Raw genomic sequence first — 26,724 nt, 5'->3', positions numbered from 1 at the left:
AAAGAGTTGAACACAGTTTAGCAACTAAACAACAAGAAATTCTTATAAACATTGGGGAAAGCATAGGTATTTAGCCCAGATCCCTCTCTTTCTCCTTCCCCCACCCCCTTGATGTATGTACTTAATGCTCTAAGGATAGTTCTGAATACTTGACTGTCCCATGGGTAACTCAAGTGTGACCAAGATGACTTGGTGATCTGCCTGTTCTCCATTTCCTTCTACTGTTTCATGTTGTTGCTTCATAATTGTTTTCCTTACTTCTAATCTGGTTCCTTGCCAGTCTTTTTTCCTCACTCCTGCCAGAGTGATTGTATGAAAGCCTGATTATGTTGCTTCCATGTTTAAAAAGCCTTCTGTGGTCCTTTTGCCTCGTGATAAAATCCAGATTCCTCCTGAGTGACACATAGGACACAAAGGAACCTTCAGCCTCCAGTCCAGTGCCCAGCAGGGATTTGGAAATATGCAAGGGTACTTTTTGATTGTCAGGATGACTCAGGGGAGCTGTTGGCCTGAGCCATGGATGGTAAATGTTATGCAATGCCTGGGGCTGTCCTGTCCAGTGAGGAATTATCCCACCCACATGCCAGAAGTACCCCTGTTGGAATCCCTACTGCCTCTGTCTGCTTAGCCAGCTTCACTACCCTCCCACCTCCTACCATATGACTGGTCTCCCTCAACTCTAAAACCAAAAGTATTTGCTATCAAGGAGTCCTTTAGGATCTGGTCATATATATATTAGAGAATAAGGGGTCTTCCCTGGTGGTCCAGAGGTTAGGACTTTGCCTTCCAACGCAGCAGGGGTGTGGGTTTGATTCCTGGTCAGGGAGCTAAGACCCCACGTCCCTCCTGGCCGAAAAGACAAAGCATAAAGCAGAAGCAATGTTGTAACAAATTCAGTAAGGACTTTAAAAATGGTCTAAACAATCTTTAAAAAAGAAAATACTGGAGAATAAGGACTGTAGTAGTATTCAAAGTGACTTTCCTTCAGAGTGGGTTTTTTTGTTTTGTTTTGCTGTGTAGAAACTTTTAAAATCTTTTGTAGTCAATCACTCTTTAATGGCTTCTTGATTTTAAGTCATATTTGGCCTTTTTTTCTTTCCTCTCCCACAACTTGAGAATTTTTTTATTCACGTTGTTTTCTCCAGCCAGTGATTGTTTGGATTCATCCATATGCTTATCATTTCTTTGCTCTCCATTTCTTCTTGCATTTCAGACCTTCCTTCTGGGATTATTATATTTCTTTTCTGAAGTACAGTCCCTTAGAAATGCCTTTTCTGAACATATGTTGGTAATAAATTTATTTTTCATCTCTGAAAAATTTTAAGCAGTATTTTTGGGTAACTTTTAATTCTGATGCACTCTCAAATTTACAGAGAAGTGTAGAAGAACAGTACAAGAACTTCTGTGTACTCTTAACCAGGTTTCACCAAAATTTACATTTTGCTGCCTCTGCTTTGTGATTCTATGGCTTATTCCTCCTCCCCTCTTCTCCTCCTCTTATTCCTGTCCACACCCCATCTATATAACCACACACACACATTTTTGTAATGAAATATTGACAGTATGTTGGAGACACTGTGCTCTTTTACCCTTGAATACCTCACTATGTATTTCCTAAAACCTAGTACCTTCTCTAGTATAACCACACAACAGTTATCAAAATCTGGGAATTTAACATTGTTAAAATAATACTATCTAATTCGCAGACTATATTCATGTTTTTGTGTTCCGTGACTAATGACCTCAAGCATCTCTCTATGTATTTATTGACTTCTTTCTTCCTTCTCCCACCCCTGGCTTTATTCAGAAGTAATTGACATATTCTGTTATTTCTTTTGCTTAATCTCAGAGCCTGCTTCCACTCCCATTGACCCTGTAGCCCCACCATACTGAGCTCTCTGCTTGTGGTAGCTATACTTTGTCAGTTTTTGGTGTGTGGATCTTGATCTGTCTGGTGTGCCCGGCTCTCACTTCTTCTCCGGTGAAACACTTATGTATTTTGCCACTTAATTTCCAGATTTTTGTTTCTGGGACACAGTGATAGTGTGATGTATAAGAAGACGCATATTTGGTCTTGGTCCACTGTTCCTGGAACCCAGCTCCTAAAACCCTTTGGAATTTCCTAAGGGTTGAGAAGAATAAAGGTGTCTTTTTTAATGCTAATGAAGTGGTTTTTGGACCTCCCCACCCCGAGTAAATTATGGATGGGGGCTGGTTGCCTGGGGAACCAAGCCTGTGAGTAGGGGGTTAGAAGTTTGAGTCCTACCCAACCTCTGGAAGGGAGAGGGGCCAGAGTTTGTTAAGTTTAGTCACCTGGTGAGGGGTTGGGACTCAACCCCTCCCTAAGTTCAGTTAGTCACCATTGTGACTATGTAATGAAACCTCCATTAAAACCCAAAAGGAGACGGCTTGGAGAAGCCCTAGGTTGGTGAACACGTGGAGGTACGGGGAGAGCAGCTTGCTGGGAGAGGGCATGGAAGCTCTGTGCCCTTTCCCCCATACCTTTTCCTTTGCTTCCCTTCCATCTGGCTGTTCCTGAGTTCTTCCCTTGTGTAATAAACTAGTAATCTAGCAAGTAAACTATTTCTCTGAGTTCTGGGAGCAAATTAATTGAACTTAGGGAGCGGGTTGTCAGAACCTGTGATCTGTAGACACATAGATGACAACTTGGACTTGGAACTGGCAATGCAGGTTGGAGGTGAGGCAGTCTTGTAGGACTGAGCCTTTAACCTATGGTTGCTGATGCTGTCTTTGGGTAAATAGTGTCAGAACTGAGTTGAATTGTAGGGTACCAGCTAGTGTCAGAGAATTGCTTAGTGTAAGGGAAAAACCCCACTTTGGTATTGGTACAGGATATTAGATGGTGATCAGAAGTGGGATCAGAGTCAGCATCGTAGCTACTGTTCATGATATCTTTGGAAAAGAAAGCTTCTGACTGATCAACGATCTCTACCTCTAATTTATTCTTCCTTCTCTTGTTTCCAAGGCAGTTAATTGGATTTTATGCCATGGCTCACAATCCTAATATGACCCATTTGAAGATTAATCGGCCAGTTACTGCCCTTCCTCCTCTATGGGTAAGGTGTGATGGTTCAGATCCTGAAGGTATCAGTTGGCTGGGAGCTGAGCTTATCTCAACCAGTAGCAACATCACAGGAATTGTCTTGTACATGGTCACCTGTAAAGGTGAGAGCTCACTCCTCTTTTGTGGAGGTGTATGTATTTATTTATTTGTGTAATCACTGTTTCGTAGTTTTTACTAAAACTTGATATATATCAAGAGCGAAGTGCACACAATGAAGCTTGTGTAAGCCACCACGAGTCTGCTCTAGTGTGTAACCTGCAGCATGTGGGAGACATTTCAGAGACAGATTTCCAAAAGTCTAAATAGGAGTTTATGGCTGTTTTATTTGGGTTTCATTTCATTTACATGTGTGTATTTTTTGAAATTTTCATTGGAAAATGAAAAAGTTGAATAGAATGATAATATAATTCCAGTGTCATAATAGGCATTTAATTATACTTTTGGTAGTAGTACTGACCTTTGTTACACTTTACTTGTTTTAAGAACATTTCATCTGTAGTTTAAAATTTACTTTTGATAGTTATTAGTATTGTGAATTAAATTGTAATTTTCTAGCTCTAATGATGTAATTTTGAACTGTACCTATAAAGTTGTTTTTATCATGTCCTACAGTGGATAAAAATTATTCTGTAAATCTTGAAGACCTAAAAAAGTCACACAAGAAAAGACATCACTTGTCTACTGTAAGTATTTCTCTTTCATATTATTTTCTTCTAACTGCTGTCAATCTGCCTTCCTAGTGTAAAGGATTTTTTTCATTCCTAATAGGACTAGATATTTTTCTATAATATCAAAATGTTTATTTTCATATCAACTAATGTCTGAAAATATATGCCTTTTAGCTAATCTTTGTGATGAAAAAGAATTGTCTCGTTTTTCCATTTGGCACGGCACTTTTTCTTCTTTGGAGAAAAGAATCAGTCGTTTTGATAATGGGCCTTTGGCCTTGTGAAAGTGCTGCTGATGGTCTGCTGAATTACAGTTAACAGCTGGCGGCTTTGCCCAGTACGAGCTCTTTAAGTCCACTGCCTTGGATGATATAGTTGCTACCTCACAAACCACGATCACTTTGGATATTTCCTGGAGTCCTGTGGATGAGATCCTTCAGACCCCTCCACTCTCTTCAACTGCAACTCTGGTAGGAGCCAGCCCTTCTTTCTGTTGAGTTTACTCAGTGTAGGTTTACTTTGAAGTTGCTAGTTCCTGGACAGCTCTGAAAGGTTCAGCCTGAAGTCTCACCAGCACAGCCAGTGAAGGTTTTGCCAGGTGGTCTGATCCATCAGTTATCTACAGTGCTGTAATTATGTAACTTAAGACTTTTCAGTGGAGACCCAAATGGAATCATCACAGTGACTTATAATCCCTGCTGTTCTTAAAAGAATGCAGATATTGAGAACACATCAACAATCCCTTTTACCCTATATTTACATTTCTAGGCTCTGTCTTAAGAAATTAATCAGAATTGGTAACAAAAATACATGGGCAAAGATATTTAGTGCAGTCATGCAGCTGTTGTTTTGAAAATATTAAAAACAAAACCTGAATGATCGGTAGAAAAATAAATAGATTTCCTGATGAAATATTATATACATATTTAAAAATTATGATTTAAAATATCTTTAATAATGAAAGAAAATGCTTATTATTAAGCAAAAAAAAAAAGCTCCAAAAGTACAAAATTTATGTACAGTAGGATCTCAACTATGGTTTTAAAAAATATGTACACAAAGTCCTGGGTAGAGTTAAGAGTGGTTTTTCCCAGGGTGGTGGGCTGGTAAATAATTATACAATTATATTCTTCACACTTTTCTTTTCCTGCAGTAGGTACTGACATACAACGGCATTTACTATTTTCTTTCAAACCTCCTCACCCCCCTTCACCCTTTTTTGTTTGTTTGTTTTATTGAGGGGAGGGAGAGTGTTATTTTTGGTGGGTGGTAATGCTAAGTTTGTCATTTAAATTTTTTTTTAATTAAATCTATTTTTAATTGGAAGATAATTGCTTTACAATATTGTATTGGTTTCTGCCATATGTCAACATGAATCAGCCACAGGGATATATATGTCCCCCAGCTCCTAAACCTCCCTCTCACCTCCTACCCTGTCATCGAGTCTTGAAGTGTGTTTATATTTTACTTCTTGTCCTTTTGGAAATTTAGTGACACAAAGCAGGAGAGTGTGTGTTCTGTGTAGCTACAGTTGTATTGAGAGGGGTTGTGGTGGCCTGAATTGAGGTTTCTGTATTGAGATGGGCAGAGTCTATATTTCTGGGGAAGGTATACCAAATGGAAGTGTTGACCTACTTTTTCAATTCACTAGTGTTTTATGAAATATTTTTAAATGTGTGGGTAGTTTGAAATGCAAGTAACTGTGACCCTGATGGAGAAAAGATGGGATTACCAGTGAAAACTGACTCTGGGAATTTTTTAGAATATCAAGGTGGAATCGGGAGAGCCCAGAGGTCCTCTGAGTCAGCTTCACAGAGAACTGAAATTTCTCCTTGTGAGTATCCTTCTGGAATTTGTTACCTGCATTAGATCTCATATTTCCATAATAATCTTTGCTAGTGTCATTGTTATTTAATTTTGTGTTCTTCAAAATTTGTTCCAAATGTTACATGCTTGGCAGTTGAGGCAGTTGTCCTTGCAGTTAAAGGGAACATAGACTGCCCTGATGGCTCAGAGGGTAAAGCATCTGCCTACAATGCGGGAGACCTGGGTTCAATCTCTGGGTTGGGAAGATCTCCTGGAGAAGGAAATGGCACCCCACTCCAGTATTCTTGCCTGGAAAATCCCATAGATGGGGGAGCCTAGTAGGCTACAGTCCATGGGGTCGCAAAGAGTCTGACATGACTGAGCGACTTCACTTTCACTTTCACTTTAGTAGTTAATAACAATTCTTTCGCCTTTTCTACTGAAGTATTTGGATTTTATTCATATGGATTCCCTACTTTCCAGGTGACTCAGCTGCCAGTTTATTCCAAATGCATATATAATCTGCTTGTTAATAACTGGAATTTGATCCTGAAGATCAATGAGCACGTGTTTAAAAAATTTTGTGTTTCAGTAATTTTAGCTTCTCTCTACAAATTCAATCCCAAAGGGGCGGACAAGGGGGGCTCATTTTAATGCAGAAGAAATTCCGTATGTCTTAAGTTGGCACACAAAGACAGTTATATCCAGTCACTGACTACTTAGTTACTTTTTTCTTTTCTTTTTTTAAGAGCTTTATTGATACAAATTATATCCCATAAAATACATTTGTTTTAAGTAATTCAGTAGTTTTTAGTGTACTGACAGAGTTTGTACAGCCATGACCATATTTAATTTTAGGATATTTTCATCACCCTAAAAAGAAATCCCATACCCATTAGCAGAAACCTGCCAGCCACTAATTTACCTTCTATAGTACTTCTTTCCCTTTTATTACTGAGTAACACCAGTGTATAGGTATAGTACGTTTTTGTTTATCCATTTGTCAGTTAATGGGTATTTCAGTTGTTCTTACTTTTTGGCTATTCATGAATAATGCTGCCATGAATAGTATATAAGTTTGTTTTTTAACTTTACAATACTGTATCGGTTTTGTCATAAAATAGTATATAAGTTTTTATGTGAAATATAAACTCTTAGGTGGAGTTGCTGGGTCATATGGTAGCTCTTTAACTACCTTTTAACTTTTACCTTTTTGTGTTTAACTTTTTGAGGAACTGCCAAACTGAGTGGCTGCATCATTTTACATTCCCATAGCAGTGTATGAGGGTTCCAGTTTCTCCATATCCTTGCCTCCATATGCTTGATACTATCTTTTTTATTGATATTACAGCCATCCTAGTGGGGATGAAGTGATACCTCATTATGGTGTTGTTTCTTGGTGTTTTTTGGCTGCTTTGTGAGGCATTTGGGAGCTTAGTTCTCTGACCAGGGGTCAAACCCACACCCTTTGCAGTGGAAGTGCAGTCTTAACCACTGGACCGCCAGGGAAGTCCCACATTATAGTTGTGATTTGCGTTTCTCTGATGGCTAATGACATCGCACCTGTTTCGTTCGTGTTCTGATTGGCCCCCACTTATCTCTTGAGCTTGATCTCACATCCTCCTCTGCTGCATTGAGCTCCCTGCTGAAGATAGCTCCAGCCCCATCACGCCATCGCTTTCTGGTGTGTGTGTGTGTGTGTGTGTCTTGATCTGCCTAGTGTGCCCTTTTCCCACCTCTTTGCTGGGTTATCTGTGACATCTTCACCTGAGACAATTTACCAAAGAATAGGTTGTGCTGCGGTAGAACTTTATACTCACTCCTCAAACAGTAATTTCTTTACTCCTCTGACTCCCCTACTAGACTTGAGTGCCAGGTACCTCCTGGTGCCTTCAACTTCTACCACAGTACCAGGCATTTTTCATACTTTTACCTCCTCTCATGATTTCCCTGTTTGTGAAAAACTTGATACCTTTTCTACCTTTCTCATCTTTCTTCTTCCTTGAGAGCTCCTCTTTCAGGACCCTTCCCGTGGGCTTCTGTCATACTTCTAACCTCCTATCTCTGCCCTCCTCTCTCCACCCCAGCAGAGGGCTTATCCATTTTGTGATTTGATGAATGCCTTTATAAGGGAACTCCAGACTCCTGTCTGTAAGCTGCTTCCACTTCCCATCTTTCCTACTTTCATCAGTTCAGTTCCCACTCTAATAGGAACATTCTTCCCTCCAATTCAGTTTGTCCAAAATGAAACTTGAATCAAATCTCCAGACTGGATCACTTTAATAAGCCCCTGATTTGTCTGCAATTTCACCATTCCTTCCGTTCACAGGCTAGAAACCTTATCTTTTGGTTCAGTAAGATCTAGTTACTGGCACAGCTAGAAGCTGCCATTCTACTATGTGCCCAGTATGTGGTGCTAGATGGTTCTGTAATGTTGGCTGGGGTGTCAGCAACTGGTAAATGGAAGAGCTGGTTTAAAACTCATTCAAATATATGTCTATCTGACTTGAAAGTCCAAGCTACGTCATTAATGTAATCTCCCTTAGAAATTCACAGACTCTTCGATGTGCACATTGCCATTGTTTCTCCGAGTTCAATCCCCTGTATTTTTATAAATGGGTAGGATTTTTTTTTCTTTTCTTCTATTTCTCATATATTTCTGCCCATCTATCTGTCTCTTTCTCTGGAGTATACTTTTTTTTCCCCCTCTTTGAGGTTTCTTTCACTGTGCCCATCTTAGATAAAGCCCCTATCACTTCCCTTCTGGACCACTCTAATGATCTTTCACTGCTTCTCCACAGGGACACACACTCTTGGCATCTTGGGCGGAATCATGCTTTGTGGTTTAGGACCATTCTACACACTGGAAGATGTGTAGTCTCCTTGCATGCATGCCAGGTTGCTTTAGTCGTGTCTCTTTGTGACCCTACAGAACATAGCCTGCCAGGCTCCTCTGTCCAGAGGATTCTCTGGGCAAGAATGCAGGAGTGGGTTGCCATGCCATCCTCCAGGAGATCTTCCTAACCCAGGAATCAAACAGGAGTCTCCTTTGTCTCCTGTTTTAGCAGGCGGGTTTTTAACCACTAGCGCCATCTGTAGCATCTTTGGCCCCTACCAAACTAAATGCCCACAGTCACTGTTACACCAGAATTTATCTTCACATTTTTCCAAAGACTCCCTGGGGGTGGAGGATGATCTTACTTCTATTGAGAAACATCATACTTCTTTTTTTCCTTAGACTCTATCCTGAGTATTTGTGATGGGGGAATTCTCAGCTGCTTGATCATGTCATTTTCCTGCCAAAAAATCAACAGTGGCTGTTGTCTTCCAAATGAAATTTTAAAATTCTTTAAGATCACTCTTCCTGTTTAATCCCTACTCCTAGTCATGTTATTTCCTGCTGTTGCCTGGGTGTTTACTCCACCCTGGTGGAAACAGCTCACCCTCTTCATGTTAGCCCCTGCTCTTTGCCTGGGATGGTTCCCCCATATGAGTCAAGCCAGTGTTTCTCATCATTCCTCTGGCTATTCCAGCCTATCTTGACCTCGACCTCTTTCCTTACTTCAGTTTAGATACTCTACATATAGGCATACATATTCATGTTATTTTTATGTAAACTTCTGTTCAGTCTCTGTAGCACACATAATTAAAGTTCAGAATACCATCTTTAGCATCAAACTGATGGATGTATGTCCTGGCATTGTCAGTTAGCAACTGTGTGACCTTAAGCAAGTTAATTAACCTCTTTTGGTTTCAATAAAATGTGAGTGACAGTAGTAGTAGTAGTATCTGCCTCATTGGATTTTTGTGAGGATTAAATAATATACTGCATATGAAACATTTAGAATAGTTCCTGACGTCTCATTAAACATTCAAGAAAAATAGGTGTTAGGAATGCCCTGGAGGTCCAGTGGTTAGGACTCCATGCTCACTGCTGAAGGCCTGGGTTTGATTCTTGGTGCAGGAACTAAAATCCCACAAGATGGGTGGTGCAGCCAAGAAAAAAGATACTAATGTTATTACTATTGATAAATACATCTTACTGATAACTTTGTATTTTGCTAACAAGTTTTGGGGGGTTTTTTTGTTTGTTTTTAAATCTCTTACAGGTTTTGGCTGATGGTTTGAGGACTGGTGTAACTGAATGGCCTGAGCCTCTGGAAGCAAAATCTGCTGTTGAACTTGTGCAGGAATTTCTGAATGGTGTTTGTTTTCCTGACTCACACTTGGCTTTTGTTTATTTTTCTTAATTGGGAATTTATGCTTGTTATATTTAAATGTAAATTGTTTTTTTAGGCTTAGTATTTTTGGGGGGGCGGGGGTAGATATACCTAAAGCTGTAGGTCTGTCATGCTGAGAGGGACAGCTTTCATTCTGAATTGCTAATGATAAAAATCTCAGTGATGTTAAGAATTAATAATATGTATTTAGTTTACATTTTATATACTACCATCATATTTGAGATTGCGGAAGAGGAGGGATGGAACAGTGACCTTAGAGCGCCTACCATGTGCTTGACATGTGTGCCAGGAGCTTTCATTGTATCTCAGTCCATCCTCACACCTCTGCCTAGTGGGCATCTATTCAGCCTCCATGGGAGTGTTAAATAATTGCTAAAATACCTGGTTACCATTCTACTCTCCTCATTTGCCATTTGAAAACAGGATTAGAGTGGAAATAATTGGAAAGAAGGAGAATAAAATCCAGAGTTTAATAAGCTTTTGCCACTTTCTAGAGTTAAATAAGCTGAATGAATTTGGTGATTCTACAAAAAAAGACACCGAGGTAAGTGACCGTTATCAGAAAAGTACACTGAAAGAGCTTGTAAAATGGGGTAGTACTGTTGTCTTTCACGTCATACAATCTCAAATGGGTCTGCTACAGCCAAGGTAGCATTTTTTTTTTTTTAATGTTTAAGGTATAATGATTTGACTAACATATATCATGAAATGATGATCACAGTATATTTAATGAACATCTATCATCTCATATAGGTACAAAATTAAATAGAAAAAAGAAAAAATTTTTTGTTAGGAGAACTCCTAGGATTTACTCTCAACAGTTTTCAAATAACATAGAGCAGGCTAATTGTATTTATCTTGGTATACATTATATCCTTTGTTTCATTTTTTTTTGTTTTAGCTAGTTGCCATGGATTTTTAATTGGAAAATTGCTGAGTAGATCCCAAGGTAGCATTTTGAGGGTAGTTATTTGTTGGTCTTTGATGTCAGCACTAGTGATTACTTTCCTTAAAAACTGATCGATATGTTTAAAGAGAACTAGGACGTATTTATTATTAATTGTTTAGCTGAAGAAAAATGGAAATGACTATGTTAATATACTATGAGGTGATATTATTATAGCATGTTAATAGGCTATGAGATAGTACGTTACTGTGCCGTCGGTGGCATTATTAAATTGTGCTAAACCTGTTGTCATTTGACAAGTAGGAAAATGGAGACCGAGGTAATTAAATATTTTTCCAGGGGAGGAGAGTCAAATGCTTGCTTTTAGGCATCAGAGTTTGAAAGCAGTTTTAAGAGTTCTGTTTTTTACTGTCTATTTACTTGTATCTCCTCATTAATGGATGAAGTTGTAGAAGATACATTCATGCCTTTTTTTTATATGTGTTCATGATCCCACCTTTAGTAGCATTTGAAAGTTTACTGGTCTTAAACTATTGCGCTTTTTAAAAAATAAACTGAGTATTTTCTGGCACTCACTTCTTTTCCAGACAGTGAAGCATGACGCTGCTGCAGTTGATGGGTCTGTTGAGTGTCTTCTCACAGTACGGGCTGATCTCGATTTTGCTGAGCAGCTGTGGTGCAAAATGAGCAGTAGTAGGTATCCATCAGCATTGTGCAATAAAATTTTTCCTGTTATTTCTTAGGTTTAATTTTAAGTCTTTTGAAAATAATAATGTGTATTGCTAGCCTTGTATGGACATCCGGTTTCTGTTTTATCAAACTCAATTCTAATAACGCATTGGCATATTTTGCTCAAGAATTGTACTAAGGCCAGGCAATTCATAGAACCTGTTCTTTTCTCCTGCCTGAAGATTTAGATGGGTTCTATGCTATATTTGTATTAACCAAAACATACCTTAGTGAAATTATAATTATTAGGAAAAGGAAAAGATATTCCATAATATTTGACTGAATATATTATTTTATGGCAATGAGTTTAATTTCTTTCTTTAAAAATGCTCCCTTGCGGGGGGGGGGGCTTTAATTTCTCTCCCTTTTCACCATCCATAAAGTTCAGATACTTGTCTTCCTCTTCATTTGTGTATCCTTAAAATGAATGACGTGTTTGATCTGCAGAAATAACTATGAGAATAATGTTAGACTAACTTGCTTTCCGAGGTGTGATTTCTTATCAAGACTTGGTGAAGTGTTTCTCATCGGTCATCCAGAGTCTGCAGCGTGGTGCTCTACAGCCATGGGTAGGTTCAGCAGTGTGTGTGTGCTCCTTTTCAGCAGCAGAGCAGGCTGATGACGGGCACAAGCTCTGGAGCAGACTGCCTGAGTTTGAATTCTCGTTTTGCAACTCTCTACCTGTATAAACTTGGCCAGGTTCCTTAGTTCATGTGAAGCACTTAGGACCTAATTCATAGTTAAGTGCACAGCATTTGTAAGCTACCTCTATTGTCATTACTGTTGCTGTGAACAGTCCTTCTCATATACTACTGATGAGATTGGAACTGTACAGACTGGAACACTATAAAGCAATTATGATAATGTCCTGAGATCCTCAAAGTGAATCCATGCTAAGGCCATATGCAGAAGAGCCAACTAAGCCTGAGAGCTGCAACTGCTGAAGCCCACAAGCCTAGAGCCTGTACTCGGCAGCAAGGGAAGCCACACCGTGGCCCCGCGATGAAGAGCAGCCCCCACTTGCTGCGGCTAGAGAGCCCATGTGCGCCAGTGAAGACTCACCATGGCCAAATGAAGTAAACCTTTTTAAAAAAAGATTGTATTGGGATGCTCATTATGGCCTCATTGACAGTAGCAAAAATTGTAAATGACCTGACTATTAATGGATATCTAAGTAAATCATGAAACAACCACATAATGGAACATGTTAATAGTGGATACAGATGATGTGCAGAAATGCTTACAGTGGTGTGTGGAGAAATGCTTACAATGTTCAGTAAAAAGACTTTACACACTACTGTATGAAAGATAGAAATCTTGGAGAGGAAAACCTGTGAACGAATACACTAAAATATGCCAATCCCTTCTGGTGGTAGGGTTACAAATAAGTTTCTCCAACTGCATTATACATTCCTGTATTTTATGGATTTTCCATAATGAATTTATAGTTTTATAATGAAGAAAAAATCTAAGTTAAAAGCTAGAAACAAAAATATTCCTCATTTAGTAGAATTATTTTAAATAATGCAACTGCCAATTTATAACAAGATAGAAACTTCCTAGGTGTGAACAGAGATACCCTCTAGAGCAGAAGCTTGCAAACCCTCCCTCTATTTGATCATTCTGTGCATTTTAGTCTTGCCCATTGAATTTTTCTCAAGAGTTTCTGTTTGTGGGATACTTATAAGTATATCCTACCATGTGCAACAAGTGCAAAGTGAAAATAGTATTAAAAAAGAAAAATGCAAAGGATTGTGTTGGAAATTTGAGTTAACAGAAGGACAGTAAATGAGAAAATGTCAAATATTTTAGGTATGTTTAAATTTAATTGTTTAGCATTTGGAACACATGTTAGATTTAGTAAGTTCATAGGTCTTTTTATTTTCCAAATGATTGAGTTAGTCTGTTGGCTATTATAGCCAATAAGGAGGTTTTGGGAATGGCATTTTAGAAACTGATAGGTTTGTAACTTAGAGGCTTTCATTCAAATAATTTATAATGTCAGGAGATGAAAAATGTAAGTTCATAATTTTTTAGTTTTTAGTTAATACAGTTTGCTTCTCTTTCACTTACTAGACTTTTTATAGTTTTAATTGTGGCTTTATAAACTTTTCCCAATTTCTAGCTTCATAGTGGGAGTAACAGTTTACTGAGTAAGCTCATTCATCAATCTTACTATGGAACCATGGACACGGTTTCTCTCAGTGGGACTGTTCCAGTTCAGATGCTTTTGGAAATTGGTTTGGATAAACTGAAGAAAGATTATATCTGTTTTTTCATAGGTAAGTCCCTTTCCCAACTCAGAAAATTAAAAACAACATCATAGTTGCCAGCCATAGGTATGCTCAGATTTTATCTTTGTACTTGTCCCTAATTATTTGTAGTCCTGGCTTTGCCTCTGGTTCACTATGTAACAGGCACTTTCGTTTTCTGAGCCTTATTTTTTTTGTTTGATAAATATACTAGATTAAAGATAACTACAGGTTTTGTCTTTATTTCAAATGTTTTGAGAGTCTTTAGGGTTAATGTAGTAAATAAAACCCTTTTTTAAAATGACATGATGTTTTAATACTCATCACCTTGTTTTTATTAGGGGCAAACTGATCATTTTTAGAATAAGTATTAATTTATATTTATGATGTACAAGAAAATTTGGCATTTTGTGAGAAACTGTTTAGCTTGAGCATTTCTTTTATATATGAACTATGAAATGTTTTTCTTAGCTTGTTTGATTTCTAGTAGATAAAACATAAAGGTTATAGGCATCTCTTTGTTTTTTCTTGATAGGTCAGGAGCTTGCATCTTTGAATCATTTGGTGAGTTTTTATTCTCAAGTTGGCTTTTCTTTGATTTGGTCATTCTGCCATACAGTTATTAAGTGCCTATTCTGTGCCAGCTTATGTCCTAGGAAACAGATAAATTAAGACAGGCAGTTAATTACACTGTCTAGTAAAATAAACAAAAGAGTAGCTCATTTAATGTCACCTCTCATTGTCTGTAAACATATGATACTGACATAGGGTTGTATCCTGCTTAACCCAGTGTACTTCCACAATTCTTCGTTTTTCTAAAATGGTTAGAGAATGCCTTTCTATGTTTGATAAGCCCTACAGAGGAATATTTGCTTTATATTCTTTTGACCCATTTCTTTATTTCTTTCTTTATTTTTATTTATTTATTTGGTTGGGCCTGGTCTTAGTTGTGGCACGTGGGATCTAGTTCACTGAGCAGGGATAGAACCCAGGCCCCCTGCATTGGAAGTGTGGAGTCTTAGCCACTGGACCAACAGAGAAGTATCTTGACCCATTTCTTTTACACATAAGATTACTTTCCAAAGAATTTGCTATGCTCTTTAACATATTGATTCACAAAATATTTCTGTGTTTCAGGGTCATGATTATGAGCTTTTGTATTTCCCTAGTATCTTGAATGAGAAACTTAAGGAGATTAAAGAATATCCATAATGACCTTTGACATATGTTGGAAGATTCTTTTAGAAAATAGATCTTCAAATGATATCTGGTCTCATAAAAATACAAGATAGGATAACTCCAGCTTCATCTATTATGCAATGTAACACTCAACTGGATTCTATTGAGGTTAATTTTTGATATTCCAAGTTTAAACATTTTATTAAAGGTGTACATTTTTAGTGGAAACTTTTTAATACATTTTCTTAAGCTTAGGAAAGTAATAGCTTTTTGAAAATAAAAATATAATGCAATAATACCCTTAATCTCATCACTCAAATGTGAGTACCCTTATTTTTATGAATTCCCCTCGAGTCATTTAATATGCCTGTTTTTTCAAATATGGGTTGACTTCAGAGTTTTGACACAATAGTTCTTAGACTTTGAGAATCTTCTAGAAGACTTGTTAAAATGCTGATTTCTAGACCCTTGACTCAGTAGGTCGAGGGCTCTGGAATATGTGTTGTTGTTGTTTTTGGCTGTACCACATGGCTTGTGGCTCATTTCCTTGACCAGGAACTGAACCCTGGCCGTGGCAATGAAAGCCCAGAATCCTAACCACTAGGCCACCAGGGAAGTCCCTGGAATATATTTTTTTAAACAAACCATCTCATCTCCAGATGATTCAGATGCCAGTGGTTTGCAGCAATATTAGTTTTCTATTGCTGCCATAATAAATTACCCCCACACACTTAGTGTCTTAAAGCAACACACACACAAATGCATTACTTTATAGTTCTATAGTTCAGGAGTCTAGTCTGGGTCTCACTAGGCTAAAATCACAGTGTTGGCAGGCTGTGTTCCTGTCTGGAGCCTGCCTGTAGGGGAAGATCATTTCCTGCTCATATGAGTTATTATTGATAGCAGAATTCAATTCCTTGTGATTATAGACCTGAGGCTGTACTGCCTCCCAAGTAATCAGGAACTTCAGGCTTTATCACCTCTGTGTGGGGTCTTGGGGACAGGGAAGAGGTAGACCAGCCTGGGTTGTAGCATGAGCAGAGAGAATCGAAGGGGAAGGACAGTCTGGATCTGTTCTTTGTTTAAAGGAAAAAAAAAAAGACCTAGGTGGTCCACTTCCCAGAGTGGTCAGGGGACCCCTGGGAATGTAGGTGGCAGCTGCAAGGAATGTCATAATTTGTAGCCAGTGGTGAATGGGACTGTTTTGGGTCCTCCCTTCCTGGGACCATGACTGTTTTCCTACTTGTGTTATTTTCACATTTTGGAATATCCTGGGTCAGCATTTTAGCTGGGTCCTCTGCTCTGGTTTCACAAGGCTGAAATCAAGGTATCATTTGGAGACTTGATTAGGGAAAGATCCACTTTCAGATTTCCTCACATTGTTGACAGAATTCGTTGACTTGTGACCCTTTGATGAAGGTTCCCATTTTCTTGCTAGCTGTTGGCCCAGGACCCCCATGAGGTTACTTGGGGGTTCTTCCATGTGGCCGTCTCCACGGTGCCACAGTCTGTTTCTTCAAAGCCAGCAGGAGAGCATCTCTGATGCTTAGAGCTCACTGACGAGGTCACAAGTAATGACCAGGAGATTAGCTCCCTTTTGATTAATTCAAAGTCAGTCAGTAACCTAATCATGGGAGTAACAGCCTACCATATTTACATATCCTGGCCTCATTTGAGGAGAAGGGATTATTAAGATGTATATTCCAGGGGGTGAGAATCTTAGAATTGTAGAATTCCACTTACCATGGATTATTTCCTTAGGATTGATTCTCAGAAATAGGTCTGAGCATTTTATGATGCTTGACATAACCTTGCCAACTTTCTTTTCCAAAAGGTCATACCAATTTACCAGTAATATATTAGTAGAAGCTTACCAATGCACTTACTTTATTTCTTGGTACTTCAGGTTTACTATCTATTTTTAGAAGTGAATATGCCCATCAACCTGGCAAGCTTATTGAAGTTAAGAATTATCTTGTGGGTTTGCCATTCTTTCCATCTGGAGAGTTTGGTGGATGGTACTAGTTACCTAGTTGGACCTCCTCGATGAAGCAATTCTGTGATTTGCCTTTACCAGAGAATATGCATAATGGTTTGCTTAGAACATTCTCAGTGAAGACTTACTTAAGAGTTTAGTTTAAAGAATAGTATTGAGAGGAGGAAAGCTACCTAGTGGCTTCTTCTCTCTAACCCCAAGCCCCCACCTGTTAATCAAACATCCCCACTCAGGTGTAGTAGGCATAGTTAATTCTTTCCAGAGATGCTGCTTGTTCTTTAACTCCTTATTTCCCATGTCCATTTTCTTTTATTCCAGGAATATTTCATTTCTCCATCAGTAGATACACAGGAGCAGGTTCATCGTGTTCAAAAACTCCACCATATTCTTGAAATAGTAGTCAGTTGCATGCTTTTCATTAAACCTCAACATGAACTCCTCTTTTCTCTAACACAGTAAGTATTTCTGTTGTTTACTTCATAAAAATATACTCTCTTCTGAAATAGTTGCAGCCAAAATAAGTGCCCTTTTTATTATCAGTTAGGATAGAATCTGTGCACCTTGTCTTCATAGTAACAGAAAGGTTCTAAGTCACTGCCATAAGGGAAGACTTTGGATTCAGGAGGAATCGAGCTGGACACTTGGATCTGGCTCTTCTCTCTAAGGAAGTTTCCTTTCACTGCATCTTGTTTTTCATCTATAAAAACAGTGTAATATATATAAAGTACTTGACACTCAGGTGCTTAATAAATACTAGTTCCTTCTATTTTCTTCATATCTCTATAAATTTGAGTCAAGCTAATCCTAGCCAGCCATCTATATGATGACCGAATGGAATCAGATTTTATCAGACCTATGTCAATAGTGTTGCTGAAATTTTAGAGGGTCTGTCAGTTTGGCTAAAAATAGTTTGGAATAATCTTCACACATGGATCTTGTATGTCTTATTTGTATTTTTTGAGGCTTCAAACCAGAAATAAGTATACCATTGAGCGGAAGAACTGGGATTCTTTTTCCCTGTGAAAGAAAATGTACCATTGCCTTTTCCAGAATTAGAATTTGCTTTAGTTGTAAAGGGAAAAGTTTGAAATTGTTACTAGGTTTTTTTGTTTGTTTGGGGGGTGTTTCTTCCCATTAAAGATCAGTAGTATGGGTGAGTTAACTCTTTAATTCCCCATACTTGGAAAACAGTGGAGGCTGTATCTTTGTCTCTCTTTTGCCTGACTTTATCTTTCTGATACCTTTCTCCCCACTTACACCTTTACTTGGGCTCAACTAAAATGTATTTCATATTTATGAGCAGTATGTCCACTATTCATTTTTTTAAAGTGAATTTTTTTTTCTCTTTAGATCCTGCATAAAATATTATGAACAAAATCCTCTTGATGAGCAGCACATTTTTCAGCTGCCAGTCAGACCAACTGCTGTTAAAGACTTATATCAAAAGTAAGCAATTTAACCATTAAATCATACCTCACCAGCCATGATTCCAATTTCCTTGTCTGTTCCATGGCACCTCATGACCCAGGCCTGCTTCTTCTCTGAAACCAGAATCATCTGATTCCCATTCTCTGAACATAGTCTGATAGAGTCCTTCCTACCTCTCCCTTCTCCCAGGCCTTTGATCCGCTCTCTGTAGACTTTTGGTCTGCTATGTTCATTTTTCTCTGAATTTGTAATTTCTTCACAGAACAGGGCAGAAACTTTAGCCAGAAGGGAAGTGACAGATTGGGAAAAAAGGGATCAGGTGACGACAAGTTTTAGAAAAGGCAGAGGAACCAGAGGTCAAATTGCCAACATCCATTGGATCATCAAAAAAGCAAGAGAGTTCCAGAAAAACATCTACATCTGCTTTATTGACTACATCAAAGCCTTTGTGTGGATCACAACAAACTGGAAAATTCTGAAAAGAGATGAGAATACCAGACCAGCTGACTTGCCTCCTGAGAAATCTGTATGCAGGTCAAGAAGCATTAGTTAGAAGTGGACATGGAACAACAGACTGGTTCCAAATAGGAAAAGGAAGACGTCAAGGCTGTATATTGTCACCCTGCTTATTTAACATATGCAGAGTACATCATGAGAAATGCCGGGGTGAGATTGCCAGGAGAAATATCAGTAACCTCAGATATGCAGATGACACCACCCTTATGGCAGGAAGTGAAGAACTAGAGAGCCTCTTGATTAAAGTGAAAGAGAATGAAAAAGTTGGCTTAAAACTCAACATTCAAAAAACTAAGATCATGGCATCTGCTCCCATCATCACTTCATGGCAAATAGATGAGGAAACAATGGAAATAGAGACTTTGGCGGGGGGGGCTCCAAAATCACTGAAGATGGTGACTACAGCCATGAATTTAAAAGACACTTGCTCCTTGGAAGAAAAGCTATGACCAACCTAGACAGCATATTAAATAGCAGAGACTACTTTGCCGACAAAGGTCCATCTAGTCAAAGCTATTGTTTTTCCAGTAGTCATATGGATGTGAGAGTTGGACCGTAAAGAAAGCTGAGCACCGAAGAACTGATGCTTTTGAACTGTGGTATTGGCGAAGATTCTTGAGAGTCCCTTGGACTGCAAGGAGAGCCAACCAGTCCATCCTAAAAGAAATCAGTCCTGAATATTCATTGGAAGGACTGATGCTGAAGCTGAAACTCTAATACTTTGGCCACTTGATGTGAAGAACTGATTCATTGGAAAAGACCCTGATGCTGAGAAAGATTGAAGGTGGGGGAAGGGGATGACAGAGGATGAGATGGTTGGATGGCATCTCTGACTTGATGGACATGAGTTTGAGTAAACTCCAAGAGTTGGTGATGGACAGGGAAGCCCGGCATGCTGCAGTCCATGGGGTCTCAAAGAGTTGGACACGACTGAGCGACTGAACTGAACTGACGACAAGTCAAAGACGTGGCTGTGGGAGTGAGGGAAGGATTTGGTATTTGGGATTTCAGAGGGATGGAACTGAGGCTAAGACTGGCCATCCATGCAGACACTGAGGTTGCCTCAAATCGTGGTCTTCCTGACTCTTCTCTCAGCACACAGTAGACTTGAAATTTCTTTCATACTAAAACTGCTCTCTTTATACCCTTCCTCTGTATAGTTCCCTCTTAGCCAAACCTCATCCCTTGCCTGAAATCGTTAATCAGAAGTTGCCAGTGGCCTTCTAATTGGCAAATCCAGACAATGCTTTCCAGGAGAAGAGTGTTTTTGTCCCCTTAGGTAACTAGCTAGCCCACCAGTTCTTTCTCCTGTAAGCGTTTGTAGTGCTCCGTGGCATTTGACACTACTGCTTTCTTGAACCCATCCCCTTCCTTTGTTTTCTTGACATCACATTCTGTCTTAATTTTTAAAATTTCTTTATTTTTGGTTGCCCTGGGTCCTTGTCACTGTGCTCGGGCTTTCTCTTGTTGCAGTGAGCAGGGGGCCACTCTTTGCTGTGATATCCAGGCTTCTCATTGCTGTGGCTACCCTTGTTGCGGAACACAGGCTCTAGGTCGCTCAGGCTTCGGTAGCTGTGGTGCATGGGCTTAGCTGCTCTGCAGCACCTGTCTTAATTTTAACTGTACCTCTCTGGCCCACCCCCAAGGCTGAGAGTGGTTCTCTTTTCAAATTCTCCGTCCTTTGCTTTATTCATATGTGAGTGTCCACCAGAACTCCACCATCTGCCCTCTTTTCTTACTTTCTGTCTTCACTAGGTGATGGTGTTTACATCCCAATCTTCAGTTCCTCTGGGCTAATGGTAATTCATAACCTTTGTCTCCAGCTTCAATGTCCTGTAGGTGGTTCAGACTCTAAATCCCACCTGTTCACTCCCCTTCCCAACACTTTTCCTCCTCCTGTGTTTCCTCTCAAGTAGCCATCATTAGTCTTCATCCAATGCCCAAAGCATAAACCTTGGCCGTATCTTCCACTCATTGCTGTCACTTTCTCCCTCCTTGAAATGATTCCCAAGTCCTGACCTCCTTGGAAGCTCTTAAATCTGTTCCTTTCTCTGCACCTTTGCATGTGTTGAATATTTCACATCTGCTCATTTCATCCCTGGACTAAGTACAGTACAATTCTTTTTCCTAGCTGCTGTGTTTGCCTCCATTAACTTCCTTCTCTGTGTCACCACCAAAGTGATCTTCCTGAAATTCAGATCCCACCATGACTTCCTTCTGTTTAAATGGCTCCCTTACCTTCAGGATAGAGTTTCATCTCTCAGTGTGGACTGTGCCTGTCCTCGGCCTTTCCGGCCCATGTGCCACCACACCTTCCATGTGCCATGTCTCTTCGAGTCAGAGGCCCTGTGTTCTTGCATTTCCTCAGGCACCACATGTGCTTACCTGAGAGTGTTTTGTGCCTCCACCCATGTCTGTTCTTCATCCTGGATCTTTTCTGTCTAACTAACTGCTCCTAATTTCATTACAGGCTCAGCTCAAAGGCCACCATCTCTGAGGATTCTTTTTCAACTCTGCAGTCCCAATCTAAGTCAAATTACCTCTCGTTCATGGCCCCCTCTTGTATCTGATATTTCTCTATTACAACATTTTTCAGAATTATTATTATTTATTTTTATTGAATATAGTTGATAAAAACTGTATTGTATTAGTTGCAGGTATATTAGCAGAGTAATTCAGTTATACATACGTATTTTTTTCAGATTCTTTTTCATTATAGGTTATTATATGATATTGAATATAGTTCCCTGTGCTATATAGTAGATCCTTGCTATTTATTTCTTTTAGATATAGTGGCCTATATTTCTTTTATATATAGTATCTGTTAATTCTGTACTCCCAATTTATCCCTCCCACACGCCTTTCTCCTTTGGTAACCAAGTTTGTTTCTATGTCTGTGTGTTTATTTCTGTTTGGTAAATAAGTTCATTTGTGTTGTTATTTAGATTCCACAAGTAAGTGATATCATACCTTTGTCTTTGTCTGACTTACCCCACTCAGTGTGATGATCTCGAGGTCCGTCCATAATGCTGCGATGGTGTTCCATTCTTTTCTGTGGCTGAGTAGCAGCCCGTGTGTGTGCGCGTGTGCACCACATCTTCTTTATCCGTTATCTGCTGAGGGACACTTAGGTTGCTTGCTATTGTAAATAGTGCTGCCCTGCACATTGGGGTGCACGTATCCTTTCAAATTAGAGGTTTTGTCTTTTCTGGGTATATGCCCAGGAGTGGGATTGCTGGGTCATCTAGTAACTATTTTTAGTATTTTTTAAGGAATCGCCATACTGTTTTCAGTAATGGCTGCACCAAATTGTTATTGTTTATATTCTTGTTTCTCTACCTCTTTTGACTGTGCTTCTTAAGGGTGGAAATTGTGACCTCTCCACCTCTTCTTCCTCAGTGTTTATTGCAAAAGGACTTCAACTATACCAAGAAGGAATTGGATTGTTTTTTCTTTGATATTTTTTTCTTTCCTTAGTGAGAAGCCACAGAAATGGAGAGTCGAAATAAATAGTGGTCAAAAGACGGTGAAAACAGTTTGGCAACTGAGTGATAGCCCACCTGTAGACCATCTGAATTTTCATAGACCTGGTAAAGTGGTTTGTAGTCTATTCATGTAAATTATTCGAGTAGAAAATAAACTAAATTTTACTAATAGAGATTATTATTAGAGCCCTTGTGCCTAGTTTTAAATAATTTTCTTGAACTCTAGATATAAACCTCTTTATTTGGAAAAAAAAAAAAATCATGAAAGAGTGCTTTTTCTCATTTTCCTGCCTAGAGGAAATTTTATTAAAAGAGGCCAAGCAATAGGGACATAGGTGTGAAAATAGGTTATGAAATGGAAATACCTTGAGGAAAAAAAAATGAAATGCTAGCTCATACTTCACCCTTGTGTGTACTGTTTAAAACAGTGGTGACATTTCTGCCCTAATACCGTCTCTGTATCTTAAATAAGGGTTGAGATTTCTAGTATTGTATATCCAAGGTGGTGTGTGTCCATGAAAGGATGTCTCTTTGTGCCTAGTATAATTAGCTACCCCACTGAGTCTTCCTCCTTCAATAAGCACCTGTAAAAACTATTGTCTCTGTGCACATGGATTGTGTGAGGCTGTCATGTCTTATTTGTATGTCTTAAATGGCTGATTGAAATATTACAGAGATATCCAAAATAAAATCTGATAGTTTTACGGTAGAATTCAAGAAGAATTTGAAAGGCTGGGAACACAAATAGTTGTATTACAGTGATTGATAAGTTGCAAAATTATTTCCAGAAATTGTTTACTCTCCCCTCCTACACACCCAATATGTTTTGATTCAGATGTAATGGAAACTTCTCTAAAGTAGAATAGAAACATTTTGATTCACATGGCTGAACTGTAAAAGTCCTAAAGAAACTGAAATTTCCTAAGAACCATCAGTTAAAATTGTGCTATCTTTTCTTTTCTAAGTGTGATATAAAAGCTGGAGCCTATAAAAGATTAAAAATGAACTATATAAAAGTAAATTTCTGCCTGGCAAAAAATGCCAGAGGTTAAACAACAGACAGATGATAAACTAGGAAAACAAATTTGTAGCTCATTTTCAGAAAAGGGGTGACATTTCCCAGTATATAAAGAACTTTCAAATCAGGAAGAAGAAAAATGAGCAAGTAATATGTACTGTGGCAACCCACTCCAGTGTTCTTGCTTGGAAAATCCTGTGGAAGGAGGAGCCTGGCAGGCTAACAAGGGTCTCAAGGCTAACAGGCTATGGGGTCTCAAGAGTCAGACTTGACTTAGTGACTAAAACCACCACCACTACCAAAAAGGAAATTCAAGTGTAATCTTAAGAATAAAAGATGCTCAACCTCACATATAATAAGAGAAATGCAAATTTATATTATGTAGATACTCTCACCTGTCAGATTAGCAAAGATCAGCAGGTTTGGTGTCACCATGCTGGCCAGGATTTGGGGAGATCTTACACACTGCTGGCTGGAATGTCGAGTTGTATGGCTTCTGTGGAGGGTGGTATCCACCAAAATAAAATTTTGACCAGATTACTAATTGTGGTATTGTTTACAGTAGCAAAATATAAACCCGGAGCATAGAAGAACCTCTGAAAAGACGATTAAACTTGACCCTGAGGTGTGGAATGATGAGGTCAGGGGTGGGTCTCAGCTTTGATCATTAGAATCATCTGCTGCTGCTGCTGCTGAAGTCGCTTCAGTCATGTCCGACTCTGTGTGACCCCATAGATACGGCAGCCCACCAGGCTCCCCCATCCCTGGGATTCTCTAGGCAAGAACACTGGAGGGGGAGCCTTTAAAGCCCTAATAACCAAGTGAATCAATCGTTGGACATCAGATTTTTTAAAGTTCTCCAGGTGATTTCATTGTGCCAACAAAGGTTAAAGATCATCAGTTTAAACATTTTATCTACATTTGTTTCAGTTTTGTTTTTTTTTTACTTAAAGGTGATTTATTATTTTATTTATAATTTTATTTATGATTTTAAAAGTTTAAAATACTTGAATAAATGTGATATATTTTTCAAAAATGCCATTTTAAAATTTATTACCTGAAGATTAAACCTCTGTTAGGAGATTAATATAAGATTAAACACCTTTTAAACAAGATTAAACACCTTTTCCAATGATGCTGAGTAAGTGAAGTATACAGAACCTATCTTCTAGAGTCTTTGATACTTCAAAAAAGAATGCAAGATATTTTGAACGGGAGAGTTAAATCTATTTGCTAATGTATTGGTCCAGTGACTTCTTTTATGAAAATACGGAATTTTTATGAAATCATATATTTGTGTGATTGGAAACACACTCAAACTCCATTTGACTTGAACCTTATTACTTCTTCTACCCATCATGTGTTATTGATGTGTTTGTCTAGAAATTATTCAGTGACCTTTGGCGCAAAGGAAGACCCACTGTTGAAGGAGGACCTCATTTGTAAAAGTCATAGATTATTCACACAAAGCTTCAGCTGTAAATATTAAAGCCCAGTAAATCATTTATTTTTGGCCAAAGATTATAGGCATTTACAAAATTAGACTTTCTGTTTCACTGGACTGAGCACTTAGGTCAAATACTAGCTTTTCAAGATACCTAATGGTATGGTGCTCTTGAATAAGACAATTTACATCAAAAGCAGAAAGACTGAAGAGAGAGAAGTATACTTTTAGCTGCCCTGGGAAGAGAGAATAATGACTTGGAGTTAATGGGGGAGAAAAAGTGTCCAGTAGAGTGCTACCCACCTGGTGGGTGCTCGGCAGATGGTTGCTGGTAATGGTGGGAATCTAAAAACCAAAATGTTGACCCACAAGGAAGTGGACATGGTCTTGTCTAAATGTTAATTGTATCATTTATTTTTGAAATACAACAGTCTTCAGGAGAAAAAAAAATGGATGTGTTTCTAGCTCTAAGACTATAAATCCTAAGTAGAAAATGTTTTCTGAAATATATATTATGATTAGAAAAAGAAAATTGTTTAACTGTAGCAAAAGAGGCACAAAAACTAAAGCAGTAGGTTGTCATATTTAAAACACATCTTTTTTTTTTTTATACTACCCCACACATTTTGTGGGATTTTAGTCCCTTTCCAAGGATCATACCTGGGCAGCCTGCAGTGGAAGCACGGAGTCATAACCACTGGACTGCCAGGAAAGTCCCCAAAATATATAATTAAAAATCTCTTAGGTTTTTTTTATTAGTGTTTAGTTTTTATTTTTGGCTATACTGGGTCTTCATTGCCTCTCAGGCTTTTTTCCTCTAAATGCAGTGAGAGGGGGCCTTCCTCTGGTTGTGGTGGGTGGGTTTCTCATTGTCATGGCTTCTCTTGTGGCTCCCGGGCTCTAGAACACAGGCTCAGTACTTGTGTCGCAGAGACTTAGTTACTCCACAGCACGTGACATCTTCCTGGACCAGGGATTGAACCCATGTCTCCTGCATTGGCAGGTGGATTCTTTACCACTAAGCCACCAGGGAAGCCCTCTTAGTTTGTTTAGTCATTGTTTTCAGTGCATCAAGAAGGTTAACCATTTAAAGAAATTGTCTTTGCTGATTTTTGTCTAGCAGGTTCTGTTCAGGTAGAAGACACATCATTCAGACCACCTCTTGATTATTGTAAAATTCAGCAGTAACTTAGTAGAAAAGCTGGCTGGTAATTGATTTTGATCTCTCTCTCTCTCTGGTTATAGACTTTTCTGAATTAACATTAAACGGTAGCTTGGAAGAAAGGCTATCCTTTACTAGCATGGTTACCTGCAGCCAGGTGCATTTCAAGTGAGGTGTGCTGCTGGGGCCCTCTGTAAGGTAGTATGTTCATTCTTTATTCTCTGAAAATACTTGATAATGTCCTAAGTACCTTATGCTTTTTCTTTTTTCCTTTCTATGACATAAATGCTGACTTAATACATTTGAAATATGAATTATTAGTAATCACATAAAAGGCTTACCAGGTGTTAGCTGTGCAAGTCTAATTTCCTTTCTACCTTCTGTAGTTGAAAGAAGCTGTCATAGTCAACTGACAGTTTAATCCTAAAACCAGAGAAATGAAAAAAAACAATTTTTTGAGTGATAATGTCTTTGCATCTGAAATCTGTATATATAGTAGAGAGTTTGGTTTCAAAACCGTTGATGGAACAGAAAAACCTTGAACAGGCATGTTGACTTGACATTGAAAGCAAAGTTTTGTGAAACTTTGGGATGAGTTGTAACTCATCCCAAATGTAGGACTAACCCCCAGATGTAAGTTCCTTTTTAAAAGGTTTAACTTGAGATAGTATTAACCAAAAGAATGAATGGAATAACCCTTTCTATGATCTAACTGTTTTTGTGTTTCACCAGTGCTAAATAGAATCAGATAGTGAATGAGTTTTCCTTAAGCTGTGTTTTATACCCAATAAATGGATATTAATTTTAG

At 38.6% G+C, this 26,724-nt stretch overlaps 1 protein-coding gene across 4 annotated transcripts in view; it reads left to right on the top strand.

The window, feature by feature from the left end:
- Positions 1-26,724, top strand: part of LOC120860902 (protein zwilch homolog) — a 42,712-nt gene that overhangs the window by 14,083 nt on the left and 1,905 nt on the right. For 2 of the 4 annotated variants that reach the window (XM_040236617.1, XM_040236616.1), the window contains exons 5-18: positions 2,987-3,186; positions 3,698-3,768; positions 4,068-4,223; positions 5,516-5,587; positions 9,669-9,762; positions 10,295-10,344; positions 11,295-11,400; positions 11,926-12,005; positions 13,562-13,718; positions 14,224-14,252; positions 17,182-17,318; positions 18,214-18,309; positions 22,285-22,397; positions 26,000-26,114. In XM_040236617.1, the coding sequence (XP_040092551.1) occupies positions 2,987-3,186; positions 3,698-3,768; positions 4,068-4,223; positions 5,516-5,587; positions 9,669-9,762; positions 10,295-10,344; positions 11,295-11,400; positions 11,926-12,005; positions 13,562-13,718; positions 14,224-14,252; positions 17,182-17,318; positions 18,214-18,309; positions 22,285-22,397; positions 26,000-26,088 (1,450 nt within the window). In that variant the 3' untranslated portion in view covers positions 26,089-26,114. Of the gene's footprint in view, positions 1-2,986; positions 3,187-3,697; positions 3,769-4,067; positions 5,588-9,668; positions 10,345-11,294; positions 11,401-11,925; positions 12,006-13,561; positions 13,719-14,223; positions 14,253-17,181; positions 17,319-18,213; positions 18,310-22,284; positions 22,398-25,999; positions 26,115-26,724 lie in introns of all 4 variants that reach the window. The other 2 variants (XM_040236618.1, XR_005720457.1) reach the window with 2 other exon arrangements.

The sequence above is a fragment of the Oryx dammah genome, unplaced genomic scaffold (assembly GCF_014754425.2).
Source record: "Oryx dammah isolate SB20612 unplaced genomic scaffold, SCBI_Odam_1.1 HiC_scaffold_11209, whole genome shotgun sequence".
In the NCBI taxonomy this organism is placed as follows: domain Eukaryota; kingdom Metazoa; phylum Chordata; class Mammalia; order Artiodactyla; family Bovidae; genus Oryx; species Oryx dammah.
Note: the sequence above shows the minus strand (reverse complement) of the source record. Positions and strands in the feature narration are given on the sequence as shown.